Source organism: Dissoconium aciculare (genome assembly GCF_010015565.1).
Source record: "Dissoconium aciculare CBS 342.82 unplaced genomic scaffold K489scaffold_1, whole genome shotgun sequence".
Lineage (NCBI taxonomy): Eukaryota > Fungi > Ascomycota > Dothideomycetes > Mycosphaerellales > Dissoconiaceae > Dissoconium > Dissoconium aciculare.
In genome coordinates, this window is record NW_022984951.1 from 517,214 (window position 1) to 537,641 (window position 20,428).

The 20,428-nt window shown below is 52.3% G+C and overlaps 7 protein-coding genes across 7 annotated transcripts; 5 read left to right on the plus strand and 2 right to left on the minus strand.

Annotated features, from left to right (window-relative positions):
• Positions 1 to 302: 302 nt before the first annotated feature.
• K489DRAFT_405794 (uncharacterized protein) lies at positions 303 to 5,582 on the plus strand (the record flags this gene model as incomplete). The annotated part of the gene is made up of 1 exon (XM_033607186.1): positions 303 to 5,582. The coding sequence occupies one exon, from the start codon at positions 303 to 305 to the stop codon at positions 5,580 to 5,582; it is 5,280 nt and encodes a 1,759-aa protein (XP_033464081.1).
• Positions 5,476 to 6,772, minus strand: K489DRAFT_5042 (hydrolase). The gene has a single exon (XM_033608679.1). The coding sequence runs from the start codon at positions 6,572 to 6,574 to the stop codon at positions 5,669 to 5,671; it is 906 nt and encodes a 301-aa protein (XP_033464082.1). The 5' UTR covers positions 6,575 to 6,772; the 3' UTR covers positions 5,476 to 5,668.
• Positions 6,773 to 7,177: 405 nt separating this feature from the next.
• Positions 7,178 to 11,829, plus strand: K489DRAFT_375135 (P-loop containing nucleoside triphosphate hydrolase protein). Its single transcript, XM_033603621.1, has one exon. The coding sequence runs from the start codon at positions 7,334 to 7,336 to the stop codon at positions 11,456 to 11,458; it is 4,125 nt and encodes a 1,374-aa protein (XP_033464083.1). The 5' UTR covers positions 7,178 to 7,333; the 3' UTR covers positions 11,459 to 11,829.
• Positions 11,574 to 13,372, minus strand: K489DRAFT_366251 (DUF862-domain-containing protein; the record flags this gene model as incomplete). The annotated part of the gene is made up of 2 exons (XM_033602750.1): positions 11,574 to 12,978; positions 13,029 to 13,372. The coding sequence occupies 2 exons, from the start codon at positions 13,370 to 13,372 to the stop codon at positions 11,574 to 11,576; spliced, it is 1,749 nt and encodes a 582-aa protein (XP_033464084.1).
• Positions 13,373 to 13,976: 604 nt separating this feature from the next.
• Positions 13,977 to 16,139, plus strand: K489DRAFT_375137 (uncharacterized protein). The gene has a single exon (XM_033603622.1). The coding sequence runs from the start codon at positions 14,233 to 14,235 to the stop codon at positions 15,901 to 15,903; it is 1,671 nt and encodes a 556-aa protein (XP_033464085.1). The 5' UTR covers positions 13,977 to 14,232; the 3' UTR covers positions 15,904 to 16,139.
• A 286-nt stretch (positions 16,140 to 16,425) lies between these two features.
• K489DRAFT_5094 (uncharacterized protein) lies at positions 16,426 to 18,548 on the plus strand. The gene is made up of 2 exons (XM_033608681.1): positions 16,426 to 16,878; positions 18,081 to 18,548. The coding sequence occupies exons 1-2, from the start codon at positions 16,563 to 16,565 to the stop codon at positions 18,380 to 18,382; spliced, it is 618 nt and encodes a 205-aa protein (XP_033464086.1). The 5' UTR covers positions 16,426 to 16,562; the 3' UTR covers positions 18,383 to 18,548.
• An 813-nt stretch (positions 18,549 to 19,361) lies between these two features.
• Positions 19,362 to 20,285, plus strand: K489DRAFT_427480 (uncharacterized protein; the record flags this gene model as incomplete). The annotated part of the gene is made up of 3 exons (XM_033608301.1): positions 19,362 to 19,400; positions 19,476 to 19,558; positions 19,633 to 20,285. The coding sequence occupies 3 exons, from the start codon at positions 19,362 to 19,364 to the stop codon at positions 19,922 to 19,924; spliced, it is 414 nt and encodes a 137-aa protein (XP_033464087.1). The 3' UTR covers positions 19,925 to 20,285.
• Between the last annotated feature and the right edge of the window lie 143 nt (positions 20,286 to 20,428).

The window sequence follows — 20,428 nt, forward strand, 5'->3', positions numbered from 1 at the left end:
CGTCATGGTCGTGAGTCCGGCGCGCTGTGGCATATTCCATAATTGGGCGACCAACCAACGGGGAGACGCTCGGTGCGGCGCTCGGGAAAGAACCGATCCCACCAATTCCTAATCATGCAGGTGACTGCGCTGAGCTGAACCCTCGTCAGGGCTGGTTTCGAGGGCAGGCAGATTTCATTGATGCATCATTTGAGGCGCTAGTAAAATCTCGGCTTCAAAATTTAGAACTTTAGGCTCTGGATAATCTTTCTTTGCCATTCGCGTGATAGAAAAACACATTGCCGCTGCAGGAGCACAACAGGATGGCGACCGCTCTCCAACAGCAATTGGCTGCAATCGCCGCCAATAGCACGCATCAGCTTGACCTGAAAGCGCAAAAGGCGCGCCACAGCAAATCGCTTCTCTTTGAGCCTCGCATAGCTGCCTCACAAAATTTTGATTCAATCTATCAGCTCTGCATAGAAGGATTCGAAGAACTCTGCCAGCTCGATGCACGCTTTCTCACATTCGCCAAAACGCTCTTCAGTGAGCAGAGCAAGAATGAGGATCGGACACAGATGACCGCTGCTGAAAACCGAGATTTGGACGCTGTCATTGATCGATTTCTCGGCCTGCTTGGAGGACGATTGCTACTCAAACCTGCTGTAAAGGCAGCAGAATGGCTCGTTCGACGTTTTCGGGCGCATGAATACAATACGGAGGCCATGCTCTACACATTCTTACCATACCATGCATCGCCAATCTTCCCAGTGCTGCTCTCAATCCTTCCGGAGGAGCTCCCTTCCAACTTTCGCTTTCTCCACCCATATGTCGCGTCGCGCCAAAATCCGCCACGACATGTCATTGTCGCTGCTGCAAGCAATCACCCTGCTTTCTTCACCACATTTAGCAACCGAGTGCTCGAAGTCGCAAAGCTCAGATATCAATCAGCTCTTTTGATCGGATTCTGGGCCAGTATCACTGCTCAGGCCGTCAACGGAATGGTCGACTCAACCAGATCTGGTCGCGATGCCATCCGACGACAAAGAGAAGAGGACCTCCTCCTGCGGGTTCTACCCGTACTGCAAATGTCTTTGAGCATCAAAGGCGTGGCAGAGTTATATCTGGCAACCTGTATGGTCATCACGATTCTAGCTACCCGATTGCCCTTGGAAGAGAAGGTTTTGAACGCCATGTTGGAGGCGATTTCAGGAGGCTGGACAGATCAGACCATTGAGGATGGAATTACCTGCCTGGCAGTCGTTGCAGAGGAGAAGCAGAACTCTAGTCTCACGGACCCTGTCACGAGGGCGGTGCTTAAAGCGCAAGAATCACCAGCCATACTCGCCCGAGTTTCGGCGCTTTGTCGCGCAGAGAAGCTTTTGATTGGATTATGTCTGGGCGCCACGTCGATGATCCGTCATCAAAAGAACGACAATGCATCTCCCTTTCTGACAAACATACTAGCCTCCGATATCCTCACAGAGACACAACATGCTCTTATCGTGGGGCGACTCGAGAGCGCCATTCAGGGTGCAGACGTTAGTCACAGAATCGATCGTTCTAACGACAGCCGTGCGTTGATGTCCATTGTCCGCGCGGCAAAAGACCGAGCTGGCTCAAAATCAAAAGCGCTGCCGGACAAGAAGCCATCACAGACTGAAGTGCGCGGAAAGGCTGCACGAGCAGAGTTTACTGCTCCTTTCGATCCGGCCGCCTTGCCAAAACTGCCTTCGGAGAAGTACTCGTTCCTGGCGTATCAATCATCGGAAGTCTCCGCAGAATATCTTTCGCACTTCAAACAGGTCACCGGTTCGTCATCCGACTTGGAGAACTTCCTCTCAGCGCAACAACTCGATCGCGAGAATTCTTCAACTTCACCAACATACTTTTCATTTTTGGCCTATGCTTGGTGCAGCGACGGTGCAGTTCCTCCGCGAGTCAGTGCGCTAGAGAGTGCTGCAGTTGAGATCGCTCGAATCTCACAGGACAAGTCGAACATAGATCTGCAGATGTTGCTCCCTTACTGCATCAGTGCACTTTCTGATTCCGAAAAATCTATTCGTGTCGCAGCTGCGTCTCTTTGTTTGCGCTTGGGCGAACTAATCGAGAAATCTTCAACGCGGGCCAAGACTGGTCAAACTCACAATGTGTGGGCAAGTGATTCAATCTATGGGGCATCCAGCTCTAATCTGACACGGCTGAGCACTCCGGATCACCAAGCATTCCTCAGCTCTGCTTTGCTTCCTGTGCTGGACGACTGCATCACTGACGGATCGTATTTGAGCCGCGGCCTGGCTGACGTGTTGAACGTATCCAATCACGTGCGAGCCGATAGCAGTACATTCAAGTCAACTTCGAGGGCAAACATCGTCATGTTCCTTGCTCGCCATGCTTGTGAGAGCTCCGTGATCCAGCCAAAGCTCAGAATTTTGGACATCTTGCAGCAGATTGGGAAGATTGCCGGCTCCGCGCGGACTGAAGTCGTTCTCCCGTACACCAAAGATGTACTCAAACGTCCTGACGCCACCGCGACCCGTGCCGAGAAAGTAGCTTTGCTTCGTGGACTGTTAAGCAACATCACCGCTCGAAGCAATGAAGAAATCAGCTTCCTGAAGTCATTGGCGCTGGAACAACCAGAGATCGTCGAGACCTCTGGAATGGGTTTTAGCCGCATCCGCGAGTTGTGGTCGTCCTTGAAGGACGCTGCGCAAATAGATCTCGCTGACTGGCTCCTCGACTTATGTTTGCGGGACGACTTGAACGAGGAAGTCCATACGGATGCCCTTGCCACTATCCAAGATGTGCCATTGTCAGACGCTGTCTTAGTACATCTCACGGAGAACATACCTGCTGCCTCTGACATACAGGACCAGCCCTCCTCAGCCAAAAAGTTACGGCTTAGCCGGAGTTCCGAGCTTGCAAAATCGAATACCGCTGCTACGGACAAGCTCAATGTCGCCATTCGAAAGATGACGCTTGTACTGCAGATCGTCGAGAATTCGACGCCAGGCAATCATCCGAAGCTTCTGAGGGGACTATTCTATATGCTGAGTGAGCTTCACCATTACAAGGCATTGGTCGGCTCTGAGCTGGCGTTCCTTCAAGGATCTTTGATGAGCAGCTTGCTATCTGTTGTTGATAGTATCCGACAGTCTTCTGATACCAACGTCGACCGCTCAATCGTCCGTGCAGACCTCATCGTGGAGTGCGTCCGCACGACATCGAGCACCCAAGTGCACCACGCTGCTTTGCTTCTCATGTCCTCTTTGGCTTCATGGGCCCCTGATCTTGTCCTTCACAGCGTCATGCCACTTTTCACCTTCATGAGCTCAACGATCCTCAAGCAAAGTGACGACTATAGCGCACACGTCACCGACCAGACAGTCGCTCGCATCATTCCTCCACTTGCTGCGTCGTTGAAGAAATCCGGGAAAGACCTCATCAGTGGAGCGGCTGACCTACTATTGAGCTTCACTGCCGCATTTGAACACATTCCAATCCATCGCAGGTTTGGTCTGTTCAAGCATCTGGTCGAAAAGCTTGGTGCAGAAGAGTCATTATTTGCAATCGTTGCAATGTTGGTTGATCGGTACACAGATGAACCAAGTGTGCCGACTTTCCTCAGCGAACTGATGAATGCCTTCTCCAACGCGATTCAGCTTCAAGCCGCGAAACAGTATCTCGACCTGGTCTTCGATTCATTGCGGTCGAAACGTGTCCTGTCCGACCAGATTCTCACATTCAACGAGAAGACCAAAGACGAAGCAAAGCTTGCAACAAGTGTGCTGTTGAGTGGCTTTGCTGAAGTTACCTCTGTCAACACGCTCAAGAAGAGTCTCGCCAAAGAGCTTAAGAGCGGTGGACCTCAAGCGGAAAGGCTCCGTGTGCTCTATTCTGAGCTGCTCGAGAAGGTCATGCATTTGACGTTGCAGCTGAAGAATGACAATGTGCTCCGACCTTCTTCGGATCAGCTGTTATCAGCTCTACTTTCGCTCATGCCTACGAACGACTTCATCGATTCCAGTGCACGACTCATGCAAGGAGGGACTGATGAGATTCGTCAACAAGTATTCCGATCACTCGAAAAGCGCGCCAGTCTCGCCAAACGCGGTGATGCTTCCATGCAGCAGGTTTTCATTGACGTTCTGCCGAATTGCATCTGGTTTATCACGGAAACTCAAACTGAACTGACCCGACACGCGGCCATCGCTTGTGTTGACCAGATCGCGGAAAAGTTTGGCAAAAAGGACAAGGAAGCCGTACTAGAAGCTGCACAGCACATCTCTGGCAAAGCTGCTCTCAGCAGCGATAGCAGTAGCCTAAGGGTGATTTCGACCCTCTGCCTGGCTACAATGATTGAGGTTCTCGAAGAGGAATTCTTGCCTCTTGCCCCCGCCACCCTCGATCAGGTCTTGGATTTCCTTCGACAAATGACTGCAAAGCGCGAAACAGACCTATCGCTTTTCAATGCGATTTTTGCTCTACTGGAGAATCTCTTGGATCATACCGAGCTGGTCCTGTCTGGTAAATATCTAGACATTGTCCTGGATCTCAGCTGTCGTTCACTCGCGCTCGGGGAAGCACAAACCGCAGTTGTGCAACAATTCTGCGATCGAGCTGCCAAGAAGCTTGCACCTTCATATTGTCTGGCCGCAATGATCAAGACCTGGTCAACGGCCTCAGAGCTGGGCTTCGAAGCTGTGCAATTGCTTGTCGGAATGCTTCAACGGTTGGTAAAGCATCACAGCAAATCCACAGTCACTGAAAATGTCGAGCCTATTTTCACTTTGCTACAGTCTGCACTCGACATTCGATCAGATCATATCGCTTCAGACCCAGACTCCGAAGATGACGATGAACTTGAGGAGCTGGAGACTCTTGTCAATGCTACAGCGATGGACGTTGTTTTGAAACTGAACGACGCAACCTTCAGACCCTTCTTCAGCAATTTGACCGAATGGGCCATGACCCCAACTCTTCGGGCTCAAAGAGCGCGAACGATCGGTCGCTGCACCAGCGTGTATAGTTTCACCTTGACACTCTTTGAGCAGCTCAGATCGCTTGTCACAAGCTATGCAGGGAGTCTGCTGTCCAATGCACGAGAGCTTCTGGAATCCCTGGACGTGTCAGAGCCAATCGAAGCAGGACTGGTCGATCTAGTGGTGCAGGCACTCGCGAGCAGTTTCCGACACGACGAGGATGGGTACTGGCAATCACCGGCGCATTTCGATGCCATCGCCAAGCCACTTCTTGCACAATTGGCGCGCTCGCAGACACATACTGCCGATGAATATGCCATTCCAGCAATTCGAGATCTAGCTGCAGCTGCTGGTTCTCCGGATCACTACAAGGCAATGAACACTGTGATCATGTCTTACATGCGTCACGAGGATAGCGAAGTACGACTCGCAGCAGTGAAGACCGAGCGAGCCATCACTGAGAAGCTCAACATCGACTGGCTGACCATGCTGCCTGAGATGCTACCAGTAATCAACGAGCTCCAGGAGGACGATGATGGTCAAGTGGAACGCGAGACGTTACGATGGATGAAGCAGATGGAAGACGTCACAGGCCAAAGCATCCAGGATATGTTGAGATAATGAGCTCACGTATGAGTGGAGCTTTTCATCCTCTGTATGATCATAAGTGAGAAATGAGACACCATAATGGGTTCCAACATCGGTGTTCACGCGCCACTGCCTGTCTTTTCCTGTATCCATTTACCAATGTTTGCGACAGACTCTGTCGATTCAGGAGCGTTGCCGACCATGAATTCGAAGACGTGCTGCTGTCCCTCCGCCACCTTGAGCACAACTTCTACACCCGCCTGTTTCGCCTTCTCGGCGAGCTCAACGCCTTGGTCTCGTAATGTGTCGTGACCACCGCAGGAGATCCAGTGTGGCGGCAAACCTTTCAGATCGGCATAGATCGGGCTGATGAGCGGATCCTTGATATCAGCTTTCCCTGCAGTATAGCGCGAGACCAACATTTCCATGGCGCCAGGCGAAGCCAGCACGTCAACTTCTGCATTAGTCTTCATGGACTCTCCGGACAATCCCTTGTCGTACCAAGGAGAAAGAGCAACGGCAGCGGCAGGCATTGGCAGACCCTTTTTGACCGCCGCCAGGATCACGGTCGTGGCCAAGCCACCTCCACACGAGTCACCCGCCGTCACGATGTTGCTTGCCGGAATGCCCTGGGACAACAGATATCCATACGCCGATACACAATCATCCAGCGGTGCCGGGTACGGGTGCTCTGGCGTCTTGCGGTAGTCAATGCTGAGTGCACGGCAGTTGGCTTCCTTGGCCAAGTGAGCCGCAAGCTTTCGGTGGCCCCAGGGCGAGCCCATGGTGTAACCGCCGCCGTGCATGAACAGGATTGCGTGCTTGGGCGAGGCGTCTTTGGGGAGAATCCAGATGCCCGGTCGACCTGCTACGGTCACACTCTCATAGCTTACTCCTGGAGCTTCGGTGGCTACTGTGTGGACTTGATCGTAAAGGACTCGGGCCAGATAGGGGTCTTCAGGCACTTTCTCTTTGATCAGGGCGAAGAGCTTGGCGAGCGCCTTTGATTCCTCGCTTGGTGCCATTGTGGCTGGGATCGCGGATGCTTGTAAGGATATGTAATTCTTCGCTTGCGAAGTGCCGAGAAGATGGTATTTTGCAAGTTGATTTAGCTCTTACCGTTTCTGACCAAGAATGAAAAATCGCCGTATCATTGATACGGTCGGCAAGTGGACAATGTATCTTATAATAAAGGTGAAGTATGAGATTGGCATACACGGTGGACACTTGCAACGTTCAATCTCACACATGTATGTTACATTTGTAATCCATGGATGGAATGTATGACCGCTACCTGCCCAGGTGAGCTATAGCTACCTATCTAGGTACATCATTACCGAATCAATGGGCGATGAGACAACATTGGACAGCCGAACTGGAGGCTCAAACTCCCGATGGATCTGATGCTACATGCGCATAGCTCGCCATCCTCGGAGGGACCAGAACAGCACCGGAATGATGGTTTCTATGTCTTCGTCGATCGCAGCAACAGGACAAGATTGGTGACTGCCCCCAATGTCAACCCTAAGTAATGCGGAACGCAGGCACGTCATTCGCGGCCCTGAGAATGACTTGAAATTCCCACCCCGCATTGATATTTTTTGACACGACGCGTAAAGAACGTGCCGGGGGAAAATGCAGAATGACCGGAAGCATATGACCGCTTAGTAACACGGCGAGTCGTCCTCTAGACTTCCCAGGTTGCCTCCTCCACGAAATTTCGTACCAGGATCCATGGCAAACTTCTACGTCGGGTCTCTGGGAGTGCGGTACAGCAAGCCTTGATGGTCAACAAGCCTCATGCGCCGCGGCAGGCGAAGGGCGCAGGCAAGAAGCCTGTCGCTGCCAACCTCAATGGCGAGGACACAAGCTTCATAGTGTTCGGAAACGACGACAAGCCTGGGAAGAAGTCGCAAGCTTCAGCCAGTGGTGGTAATGCAGCTCCCGCGAAGGCGAAGGCTCCCGCCGCAGCGACCGGCAATGCCACTGTCCCTGAGGCTGAAAAGAAACCGGACACTCGAACCTTGATCGCCGGATCGTCATGGACGGGGAAGCTGCCCATGACGCTGTTCAACGAGCATTGTCAGAAACAAAAGTTTGAAAAGCCGGAATACACAGTGCATCGCAATGGCAAAGGATTCACAGGAGCGGTCATTTTACGGCAGAAGAATCCAAAGACTCGCGAGATTACGGAACTGCCAGCCATTCATCCGCCGAATGACTACAACAAAGAGCGTGGGACTCAGGACTCGGCGGTCGAGGCTCGTCATTTCGCTGCCGCCTATGCTCTCTACCGCGTCGGTAACATGAAGAATATACACATGATGCTTCCGCCTCAATACCGCGACCTCTGGAAAGGCGACTTTGCAGATCTGAAGAGCGAGGCGATCGCTCAAGGGAATGCATATCTTTACGAGGCTGATCCCTTCTTGGCTAAGAAACAACACGAGGACAGCAAAGTCGCCAAAGAAAAAGCCAGGCTAGACAAGGCCAAGCAGCAGGTCGAGGACAAGAAACTTGAGGTTGTGAGCTTGGATGGTCAGGTTCAGAGTCGCCACGTGCTCAAGGGTTGGATGCGTGTGCCGAAAGTTGAGATGGGCGCAAAGACACGGCGGGAGGTTGAAAGACTCATCCGCAAGGACGGAGCATGGAACCCGCACGACGTGCTACTCACTACTGCTATGCGATCTGAGATCGTCGATGACCTTTCAAGACTCGGATTTCGCCGGAGTCATGTTGAAGAAGCGTCAGAGCTCTGTAAGGACCGCGAGGAATGTCTGGAGTGGCTGTTAATTCATGTTCCCGAGGACGACCTACCCAGCTGGACTCTACCAGAGAATTACTTGGCTGGCGTGAGTCTAGCAAGCGGCGACATGAAGCGAGATGCCAAAGTGAAACGTCTCTCGGCATCAGGATACTCGTCAGAACTGTGCGGAGATGTGCTAGACGCATGCAACGGCGATGAGGCACAGGCCGCAGAATCGCTGCAGAGCACACTCCTCGGCGAAGCGAAGCCAGATTGGACGCAAGTGCCTCAATTTGAAGTCTGGGACGAAGAGCTCGCCACTTTGACCGCAATCTTTGGCGATAGAATATCCATCAAAGATAGATTATGCTCCATAGACTTGGAATTACAAACTCCTGCAAAGAGGCCCATCACTCTGCGTGCTCGGCCACCATCAATGGAATATCCTGCGAAGCCTCCGATTCTCTCTGTCGAAGCTGAATTACCTGCATATGTCAGGCTGAGCGTTTTGAAGAAAGTCTTGAGCGTCGCGAAGCAAGAATACCTGGGCGAGCAAATGTTGTTCAATATCATCGATTGGCTGGAAAGTAACATACCCCTGGTCTTGGAAAGTCCGGGCAAATTGGGTGAAGTGGCGTCTGCGATTGCCTCTACAAAAGAGCCAGCTGCTCCAGCTGTACGACGGCGAACAAACCGCCGACAACCTGTGCCCATCTCTTGGAATCAAAACTCCCCTGAAAGCCGGCAAATACTGGATGCATGGACTGCGAAACAGACGACGTCAGAGCAACAACGTATGTTGCAAGCTCGACAGGGTCTTCCTGCCTGGAAACTTGCAGAAGCCATTGTCTCCGCGGTTAACGCAAACCAGGTGACGATCATTTCGGGTGAGACAGGTTCTGGAAAATCTACACAGTCAGTGCAATTCGTGCTCGACGATATGATTGCCCGTGGCTTTGGCAGTCAAGCAAACATTATTTGCACACAGCCCCGTAGGATTTCTGCCCTTGGCTTAGCGGATCGAGTCGCTGATGAGCGTTGTGGAAAGGTGGGTGATGAGGTCGGATTCGCTATTCGTGGCGAATCGAAACAGAAACAAGGGGTTACCAAAATCACATTTGTCACTACAGGTGTTCTACTACGGCGACTTCAGACATCTGGTGGACGTACCGAGGACGTGATCCGGAGCCTAGCAGATGTCAGTCACGTTGTGATCGATGAGGTCCACGAACGCAGTCTCGATACCGACTTCCTGCTCGTTCTGCTGCGAGACGTGCTCAAAAGGCGAAAGGATCTCAAGTTGATACTGATGAGTGCGACATTGGATGCTAACACGTTCGAAAATTATTTCAAGGCTTCTTCAAGTGTCGGAAAGATTGAGATCCAAGGTCGGACATATCCAGTGCAGGATATTTATCTGGACGAGATCTGTCGCATGACCGGGTTTGGCGAGCCCGAAGAGGACGAAGACGATGACAGGCGTGGCCACGCGCAGAACTTGCCTACCGGTGCCAAACCAGCAACTATTGGCACTTTGCTGAAAACGGTCGGCACTAGGATTAATTACGACCTGATAGCTCGGACCGTGGACTACATTGATCAAAAGCTTGGTGTCATTGAAGGCGGCATCCTCATCTTTCTCCCGGGTGTTGGAGAAATCGATCAAACACTACGTGCATTGCGCAACCTCCCTGGTCTACATGCTCTTCCCCTTCATGCCTCACTCCAGAGTTCGGAGCAGAAACGTGTGTTCCCGCGAGCCCCAAAAGGACTGCGTAAAGTGATCGCTGCGACGAATGTAGCCGAGACCTCCATTACAATCGAAGACATTGTGGCAGTCATCGATACAGGGAGAGTCAAGGAAACTAGCTTTGATCCAATCAACAACATGGTGAAGCTCGCCGAAGTATGGGCTTCTCGGGCAGCCTGCAAACAACGAAGAGGTCGAGCGGGTCGTGTCAGAGCAGGTGACTGTTACAAGCTTTTCACTCGCTCCGCCGAAGCAAAGATGGCGGAGCGGCCAGATCCTGAGATCAGACGAGTTCCATTGGAACAACTGTGCCTTTCGGTCAAGGCGATGGGCGTCAGTGATGTTCCAGCATTCCTTGCATCGGCTTTGACCCCACCGGAGAGCCTCGCAGTGGAAGGTGCACTCAATTTGTTGGGACGTATGGGCGCATTGGACAACCGGGAATTAACGGCACTGGGTAGACATCTATCCCTGATCCCCGCAGACTTGAGATGCGGCAAGTTGCTTGTTTATGGAGCAACATTCTCCTGCTTAGAAGCCTGCTTGATCATTGCTGCTATTCTGACCGTGAAAAGCCCCTTCGTCAGCCCTCAGACCAAACGCGAAGAATCCAAATCAGCTCGAGCAGCGTTCGGCCAGGGCCATGGTGATTTGATCTCCGACCTCCGTGCATATGATGAATGGTCTTCAAGACGAGCTGCCCACGAACCAACATCGTCCCTGCGGAGATGGTGCGACGAGAACTTTCTCAACCACCAGACACTCATGGACATCAGCACCAATCGCAACCAATACCTCAGCTCGCTCCAAGAAATCGGCTTCCTTGACTCTTCCTCCCACCGATACGACCCCTCTTCGGACTCACCTTTGAACCGTAACAACGCCAGCAACACGCTTCTACGCGCTTTAATCGCAGGCGCCTTTCAACCTCAAGTCGCCCGCATCGACTTCCCGGACAAGAAATACGCCGCATCATCCTCGGGCACTGTCGCCCTGGACCCAGAAGCGCGCATGATCAAATTCTTCAACGAGGAGAACGGCCGGGTCTTCGTCCACCCGAGCTCCACCCTCTTCGACGCGCAGAATTTCCCCGGCAATAGCGTCTATATGAGCTATTTCACCAAAATGGCCACCAGCAAAGTCTTTGTCCGCGATCTCACCCCGTTTAATGTTTACAGTCTTCTGATGTTCTCGGGTCCGATCACCATTGATCCGCAGGGCAGGGGTCTCCTGGTGGATGGATGGGCCAGATTGAGGGGTTGGGCTAGGATTGGAGTGTTGGTGTCGAGGATGAGGATGATGTTGGATGAGCTTTTGGCGAGAAAGTTAGAGGACCCCGGGTTGGCGATTGGGGAGAGCGATGTTGTAAAGGCGGTCAGAAGGATGATTGAGTTGGATGGATTGGACAGGTGAAGTATAGGTCTTCAATACCATCTCATATGGCTCCATTTGCTTGACACCCCTCAATCACTTGATCACCGGGAAACAGCTGCCATCGCTTCGTACATTCATTCTTTGTCTATGGTTATCATGAGAAAAGAACGCCGATCTCCTTCGCTAGTGCCTGCTGCGCTTTGCAAATTCCCAGTGTAGCTTTGGCATCCAGTGCCTGACACAAATCATGCAATTCGCCATCCTGCGACGAGAAAAATGCCAGGAATCCCAACGCCAGCAGCATCGTCTTCAGCGCATCCTCGTTTTCTTCCGTCGGGAGAACCTCCAGCAACGACGCCGCTAACGCAACCTGCTCCGCCTCCTCGAGTCCCTCCCGCGCCTGTTCCCTCCGAATGCGATAATTCGCGGCAGCCAGGTTGAACGCCAGCGACGCCGACGCCACGCGCGCGGTCGGATGCGAAACATCAATCAACGATGACGCGATGAATTGCACCATCTGTACGACCAAATCATGCTTCTTGTTCTCCGCAGCCAACAACTCCTTGCTGTAGAGCGGCGAAGTGAAAACGTTGCAAGCGAGATGTAATGTCACGAGACGAAGGTTATGCGGACATTTCTCTTCGAGAGAATTCGCGTGATGGATCAGTGCGAGGATGGTCGAAGGGCCGTCCTCCTCGGCGAGGAAGCCGCTCACACGTGGGTCGATCATCGCGAGGCGGAGGAGGTCCACAGCTGCGAAGCGGGTTTCGAGCGGTAGCGCGGTGACTTCGTCTGCGTAGGATCGGGAGAGATCTTGCAGATCCGGGAGAAGGGCTTCTTTCGCGTCCTGTTGGTTGCGTTTTGCGACGAAGGAGTGTAGTGCGGCGAAGTGCTTCTGGTGTGCGGCGGGACCGAGTTTGCCAACGAGCTTGTCGAGAGGAGGGACTTTGCTGTATGTGAATGGCTTCATGGAACCCACCTGGAGGCTCGGAATCTTGACTTGCGAGTGAGGATGAGGTGGGAATGCTCGATGAATTAGGCGTTCAACATTTGTCTTGAGGAGTGATGGGTCAGCGCCGGACCACTGGTCTTCTTGAACGCCACGAAAGAAGGTGATGAAGGTTGGCGTTGCAGATATTCTAAATTGGGCAGCGGCGTCTCGAGCAAAGTTGATATCGATTTTGAAAAACAAGGCTCGACTATGCTCTTCGGCGAGAGCGTCGAACATGGGGTATGCTAGCCGGCAAGGAGCACACGTCGAGGATGTGAAGAAGATGACGGCGCATGTCTCCTTTGCCTTGTTGAGCTCCGTCTGAAGCAATGACAGGCTGGACGGCAAAAGCACTTTGCCATAAGCACCAGTAATCTCGTTCTTTGATTTGTTGCTCTCCTGTGTACTAGATCTTGGCTGATAAGGCGCCGGTGGCGCTACTGGCGCCTGTGTGATTGAACGCATGCTAGCATCGATTTGCGGCCTGAGCATTTGACCAAAAGGCGTATCCAGAACACGTTGTGGAAGCGAAGTTATGTGAGAAGGAATACTTCGTACAGGGTCAGTGCTATAGGTCATCCCTTCTCGTGCAAATCAGAGATACTCATTGAAGCTTACCCTTTGCCAACCAAGAACATGCTAAAGTCGTGAGAAAAGTTGTTGCAGTTATGAGCGAATAAATCATAGCTCTCTGGCGTGTAGACTTGTTTCAGACTTTCAAGATATTCCAGTATCGTCTCCATAGGTAAATGCGTCTGGCCGAGCTTGATGATCTCCATCGGCCGGCCATGATGTGTCTGTCCGGCATAGCAAGTCTGGACTCCGGCGCCGAAGAAATACTCGATATGATCGAAAACGATGGCTGTATGATACACGGCATCGAGTTGGATACCCAGAAACTGCTGGCTCATGGCGCGAGCCATCCCGCGAGATAGGTCGTATACATAGAGTTCGACCTCCATTTTGGCGACCACTCTGCTCTAGTGCTTGATGGCTTTTACTGCGGACGAATTATTGCACTTTTGTATGTCAAATCACGATGCGGGCAAAGAGGTGGAGGGAGCGTCGAGATATCGTGTGTTTATGTGCAAGGTTCGGAGAGCAGTGCTTCTGCTGGTTGTAGGCCATTCCAGTAGATAGATGGTCGTGGAAGGCGAGCGATGATGCTCTCACTTGGCCACTCATCGCTCCAGGCGACCACGGGTTGACGTGGACATATTCCGCAGCGCCCGTTCTCCTTTTATCCTCCTCAACATGTACATATCGTAATCGTTGTCCGCGACCACTTTTGCAGCATATTACGGCAACTAGAGTAATTCGAAAACTGCACCTAAATATCGTTACGAGGAGCACCACTCGAAGGAATCCATGGATCGTTAAGACACCTGCCCTACTAGGTAGGTGTAGAACTGTAGCCGTGGGATTACATAATCTCCACCAGCGCGGTCCGAGTTACCCCTGCGTATTGCGTATTCGGGCCGGTACCTCGTTTGGTTGGCCGGTCTGGGATACGTATGTGGAGGTCAACCTCCGTAGGCCTGCCGTCTGTACAGGTAGGCCCTGAATTAGGGATTGAGAAGTTTCAAGCAATTAATTATTACACTCCTTCTTCGTTGTCGAAATCTGCCCGTACAGTATATCTCCTCTTTCGAAGATCCCTGAGGGCAGAAGTCGATCCTCATCTCACCAACAACTCAAATTCTCAATTCTAGTGTCGGCGACAAGCTCCGTGACACTTAATTTCCGCTCATCGCTGCGACATTTCTTTACTGAAAACGTCTCTCGAATGCGCCCTTAATTTAGCCTCGAACAGCCGCCATTGATGTCCAGCGGAAAAGGTTGGAGCTTTACTCCGCGCCATCGCTCCTCATCCATCACCTTACCCAAGCGCGAGACTCGCGGTGACCCTTACGAAAAGCCCGAACGTCTCACTGGCCACCACCGGGGCCACTCACAGTCTCTCCAAGGACGACTACACACCGCCTGGATGAATCCGAATTCAAGAGCACGTTTTATCAGGGCTGGCTGCCTAGTCACCTTTGTCCTGCTGGTGCTATACTACATCATTCCGGGCACCTCGACTTCGACGGCGAGCTTTTCTAGTCAACCAGTCGCTGGTGGAGATCAATCAACAGGCCCGACAAAATGCACACGGAGCTACTCCAAGGACAAACCCTTGATCCAATATGCACTCATGGTCGATGCCGGAAGCACCGGTAGCAGAATCCATGTTTACCGTTTCAACAACTGTGGACCTATTCCAGAGCTAGAAGATGAGATTTTTGAGATGACCGCGAAGAAAGAGGGAGGATCAGGTTTGAGCAGCTACAAGAGCGACGCCGAGGGCGCTGCGAAGAGCTTGGATGTTTTGATGGACGTTGCTGTAAAGAATGTGCCTGACAACCTCAAGAGCTGCACGCCGGTGGCTGTAAAGGCCACGGCCGGCCTGCGCAAGCTCGGTCCGGAGCTCAGCAACAACATTCTGCGAGCTGTGCGAGAGCGCCTCGAGACCGTTTACCCTTTCCCTGTTGTCAGCGAGGAGGCCGGCGGTGTCGAGGTCATGGACGGCAAATATGAAGGTGTTTACGCGTGGATCACTACCAACTACCTACTTGGCAAGATTGGTGGTCCGGACAAATCGCCCACGGCTGCTGTATTCGATCTCGGTGGAGGTAGCACTCAGATTGTGTTCCAGCCGACCTTCCCTCAGCTCGCCGGTGGTGGCATGCCTGAGCAGCTCAGCGAAGGTGACCACAAGTACGCTTTGAACTTCGGCGGCCGCGACTTCTCACTTTACCAACACTCCTACCTAGGCTATGGGTTGATGGAGGCGCGCAACAACCTCCACCGGGTCGTGGTGGAGGGCACATACGAGAACATGAAGCCCGCCACGGAATGGCTCCAGTCGAGCGTCGCGAACCCTTGTCTCGCGCCTGGCTCTAGTCGCGAAGTCAAAGTCTCCCTCAGCGCTGGCCATCCATTGGGTGCTACCGTGACCGTGAACATGACCGGCCCAGACATCGGAAGCCCGGCTCAATGCCGCGCATTGGCCGAGAAGACACTGAACAAAGAGGCAGCCTGCAAGCTTGCGCCCTGCGCCTTCAATGGCGTACACCAGCCACGCCTTGACAAGACCTTTGCGCGCGAAGACGTCTACCTTTTCTCATACTTCTATGATCGTACCCAGCCATTGGGCATGCCCGAATCATTTACGCTCCGCGAGCTGAAGGACCTGGCCGCACGCGTGTGCTCCGGACCGGAGTCGTGGAAGGTCTTCGAGGCGGTGCCTGGCGCCATGGAGGAGCTGAACGACCGGCCGGAGACATGTTTGGATCTGAACTTCATGTTTGCACTGCTTCATACGGGTTATGAGATGCCGATCGACCGAGAGGTCAAAATCGCGAAGAAGATCAAGGGTAATGAGCTTGGATGGTGTTTAGGTGCCAGTCTACCGCTCCTGAGCAAGAACTCTGGGTGGAAGTGCAAGGCGTAATTTTTATGTGCAGTAGGATGTGAAGATTCAAAATATCTATAAGTTGTACAGAATTTGTTCGTTTACCACGTGCATGCCTTGGAATGTATTTACACAATACAGTTCAGTACAACACAGGAGGATACTGGGACAGCGGCTGTTCAGACTTTTTTTTTGAAAATACCTAGTATGGTCGAGAGGAGAGCCCTGAACGCATTCAATGGGACGCTTGGACGCGCTTGGTGGGTATTTTGTCCCTCTGCCCTGCATGTGCAATCCAGCCCTGGAAGTGGTACAGTGATAATAGTGCTGATAATTGAACGCCGCCCGGAGTACCCTTTCACGACAACAAGACAAACGCAGGAGCTCTGGCCGAAATTGAAGCTTCCGTCTCCAGTGTTCTAGTTGTCCAAGGTCGTTCCTGAACGACTTCAACAGCCCTTTGCACCAACAATCTTTCACTGTGTCTGTGATTCACACATTCATTCTCTCGTCATCACAAAAAATATTCTGCACAAATATCACTATCGCCTGTTGGTTCAACGAGTGTCCCTGGCCGATTGGCACGGTCATCCCGATACTCACGTGTGCTTGCGTACATCCCTAAAACTAGCGTCCAGTCTTCTCGCATAGTGAAATCGCATCTCGACATCTCACAGTGAACATCAATTCGAGCAATCATGAACAACGATTCCTCGGCGTTCAACATCTGGGCCAAGGACGAGGGGTACTGGATCGAAGACAGCATCTCGGCCTTCTCGCAGGTGACCGATGCCAAGGTAGCCTTTGACGCCGAGGACTATCTCAACTCGTTCCTGACCGGAGGCCATGCAACATACGAGCCACTCGTGCCCGCTCTGGGAGGCATCCCATTCACGCTGAACTCGCACATTGACACTTTGCTCAGCGAGCTCCAAAATGCGGGCATCAAACCACTCTTCATATTTCCGGGAGGTCGTGCGATGAGTCGTGATCGAATTACCACTTCCCGGTACAGCCAACATGCGGTCTCCATCCTGAACCAAGCCTGGAACATTTACAACAGTGGACGTGGAGAGGAAGCCGTGAAGGAGTTTGGCAAAGCTTGTATGGTTTATTTCTATCAAAGATGATCGGGGTTGACACTGACGTTCTTCAGGCACGTACCGAGCCGGTCACATCCTGCGTCACCTGTTCTTCTACCTACATGAAAAGGGTGTCGAAGTCATGGTTGCGCCTTATGAAGCTTCTGCTCAACTCGCATACATGCTAAAAGGCAACATGATCAAATCAATCGTTGGTTCCGCGTCATGCTTGCTCTTCGGTGCCGAGCGAGTCATCGTCGACTTTAATTGGACCAAAGCTACCTTTTCATGGATCTCCCGCGAGCAGATCTTGAGGAAACTAGGAATCAGCCAAGATCAGTTTGTGGATCTATGTCTCCTCGCCGGTTGTAGCATTCTGCCTGCCTTCCATGAGGTTGCAGGCGAGGCTGCGCCCAAACGCATCGCCGCAACACGGAGTACGTTGGCTGCGTTTGGACGCGACGGTCACACGCTTTGCTCTCAGGCCGGCGATGAGCATTATCTGGGTCTCTTCCGCAAGGCCAAGACTGCTACAAAGCACATGGTCGTCATCCATGACGGAGGCGATGTGAAACAAATGAACTTTGAGACCTGCCCGAGTGATTCGCACGAGTTTGTTGGCCGGAGGATCCCTGATGAAATCTTCAACTACACATCGCGAGGTCTTCTAGGCCTCAGAGTCCTCGACTGGCGCACTCGCTGTGAGATCTTTGAAACACCACCACTCGATGGCGGTGAATCAGCGGCATACAAGGATCTTGTGCAAAAGAAGTTAACGCCTTTGCGGGCGCGAGCTTTGGCATTGATCACAAAACCACTTCACAGATACTGGCAAAAGAAAGATGTCGAATTGATGACCTGGTTCCGAGAAGATGAGAAGCAATTGCTTGGCATTCCAGAATTGACAGAGGCTTCGCTGAGAGATGCCGAGACATGGCATGTCAAGGCTGACCTGCAGGGGCAGGCCACTGAAGTGCAAGGCATTGACATCTCAAAGACACCGCTACAATTCGCCATCAGCCTCTTGTCAGACGACGCATTGGCCAAGAAAACGGTCACGCCGAGAAAAGACAATGAACATTCGCTCCTGACAAAGCCTGCAGAGTTACTCTCCAACACCGTCTGGCGATTCCTGCAAGATCGAGGCTATATCAATAACGATCACACACTCTCGGCATGGGGCAAGGCGTTACGGACGTCATTTGAACGAGCGGACCACGACAAACTTTTGGGCAAGACCAGTCCAGCCAACGAAGGCGAGGAGGCGATACTGGTTGCGTTTGAGCTCCTACGCCTGGACGTGCTTAACAACCGCGCGATATTCCCCAACCCGCCATACAACGAGAGTGTCTCAAGAGGGTCCGACTCCGACCGCGCCAATGTCAACCTCATCAGTCGAGTTGCCAGTTTGGTCAACTTCCGCAGCGAGGCAGTAGGATACACCGGCCCGCTCTCGAGAATGGCACTAGGCTTCCACCAGATGGCTGCGACAGTCCGTCATAGCCTTCGCGATCTTGTCGAGATGCACGCGTGTTATCTCATGACGAGTGGGTCTGTGGTCAGAGTGCGAGACTACGTAGAATACACCAACCTCGGGGCGCAGCTTCCTTTCCGTAGTGAACCGAATGCCGGCTTGGCAATCATCGTCAAGACTCACCTCGAGGAGCAGCTGAACTCGGGAGAGAAGGCCGATATCTCAAAGTGGTTCGGTATTGCGGTGGACGTGGAGAGTGATCTTCAGAAGGCATGGAAAATCTGGGATGCGGTACGTATCTTCCTCCCAACGGGTATTATTTTGGAACCACAAGCTGACTCATAGGATACACAGATCTACGCCGGCGTCCAAGCAGCAGACAGCGGAATCATCAACTCTGACACAAAGAACATGTTTCTAAGCGCGGATCTCTGGTTGAAGGACAAGCGACAGCTGTACCGTCCAAGCAATGGCGCGGCTGGCGGAGCATAGCCTGCCCATCCTCCTAAGATCATGTGTCTATGTGGAAAATCGCATATGTCGTGAGAGCAAGGATATCACTTGTTGATCTTGTGAAGTCGTCTCATTCATAAGTAGCGAGGCGAGTTCCGGAAATGCACTGTGATCATGCTCAAAGTTGGTACCGCCAAAATTCATGGGTGCAACGCCACGCCAAACTCTCAATGAGACATTGTGATCATGATTCTGGTAGCAATCTCGTAAGCGTACTGTACATTATCTCGCAGTCGTGATGGACAGAGACGTATAATAACAAGACGCGAGTGTCCCGATAGAAATAAGCACGTGACGAAACCCAGCGTGCAAGTCCTGATGACTAATCATTTCAATTCATCAATCTCGAAGTTGCACCTCGAGGCTGTCCAAGCACGGGACAGAGAGAGTTTCCCGCCTGTCATCATTCAACAGAGGATCATGCGAAGATGCCTCTGCAAGCGCTACGAACGGTAACGAAGGCCCAGGTTCGTTGAAGACAATTCGCCTCGGAAAACGCTTCAGCAAGAACCCTGATGCTGACCAAATATCTCAACGTACAGAATGGCGTCGGCGCCTTCATCCTCCAATGCAAACGCATCGACTTCCACTACTGCGACTGGGCCGGCAGCAGTCGGGGCATGAAGTAGGTTTTCTGCTTGCCTCTCCCCGTATCGATTCCCCCCGAGCCGCAACGATATCTAATGATGCCCTCGATAGCGAATTCCTCAAAACGAAACTGGCGACCTTCGCGCGCGAGAACCCGAGCGTGCAGATCACCGTCTCGCCCCGACCGAACAAGCACCCCATGCTCCGAGCGCACTACGTCAACGGCCGCGAGAGGACCATCTGCGCGAGGAAAATGACCACCCACGAGGTCCATGAGAAAGCGCTCATCCTGAGGAACGCGAGCGGTGACAAGGTCAAGAAGATCAAGGACAAGGTCATCAGTCAGAATGAGAGTGTCAGGGGTGTTTGGGATGCGTATCACGGAGCGCAGTTCAAGATTTGAGATGGCATTGGCGGGGATTGGTCTGAAGAAAGGATAAGACTTGGGAGGGACGTTTGGAGGGATGTATTGTATTGTGGGAAAGAGGAGGAGATGTTTTTCTAGCTGTTGCATTACTATCACGAGGAGGAATCGGGATTTGGAGATTTCACACAGGGGAGAAACTGAGGGGTTTGTCCTTGTGATCCAATGTACAATTATAGCAGACGGACAGTCTACTCGAAGCAGCAGCAGCAGGTCACCTCGATGGCTAGAGGGGTGACATAGAGCTTTTCTCCGCCCGTGACGTTTTTCTCATCGGGGAGGGAGCATGAATTTCATGTACATTTTCTTTGCACTCGAATTCATCTTGCATCACACAATCATCATCATGACCAAAATATGGCATCACAACAAGGTCAAGGGACCGACCACGGAGGAGAAACGCCTGGCTGCTTCAAAGGCTACGGGCGCCATGACGTGACTGACGATGCGAGCACAGCCCACAAAACCAGGTCGCAGAGGCTG

What these genes read in the sequence shown, in the direction of transcription:
- K489DRAFT_5042 (XM_033608679.1), bottom strand. Translation starts at nt 6,574, where the DNA reads ATGGCACCAAGCGAGGAATCAAAGGCGCTCGCCAAGCTCTTCGCCCTG.
- K489DRAFT_375135 (XM_033603621.1), top strand. Translation starts at nt 7,334, where the DNA reads ATGGTCAACAAGCCTCATGCGCCGCGGCAGGCGAAGGGCGCAGGCAAG.
- K489DRAFT_375137 (XM_033603622.1), top strand. Translation starts at nt 14,233, where the DNA reads ATGTCCAGCGGAAAAGGTTGGAGCTTTACTCCGCGCCATCGCTCCTCA.
- K489DRAFT_5094 (XM_033608681.1), top strand. Translation starts at nt 16,563, where the DNA reads ATGAACAACGATTCCTCGGCGTTCAACATCTGGGCCAAGGACGAGGGG. An exon ending in AATTACCACTTCCCGGTACA is followed by an intron (nt 16,879 to 18,080) that starts GCCAACATGCGG and finishes CTGGCGATTCCT; the next exon opens with GCAAGATCGAGGCTATATCA.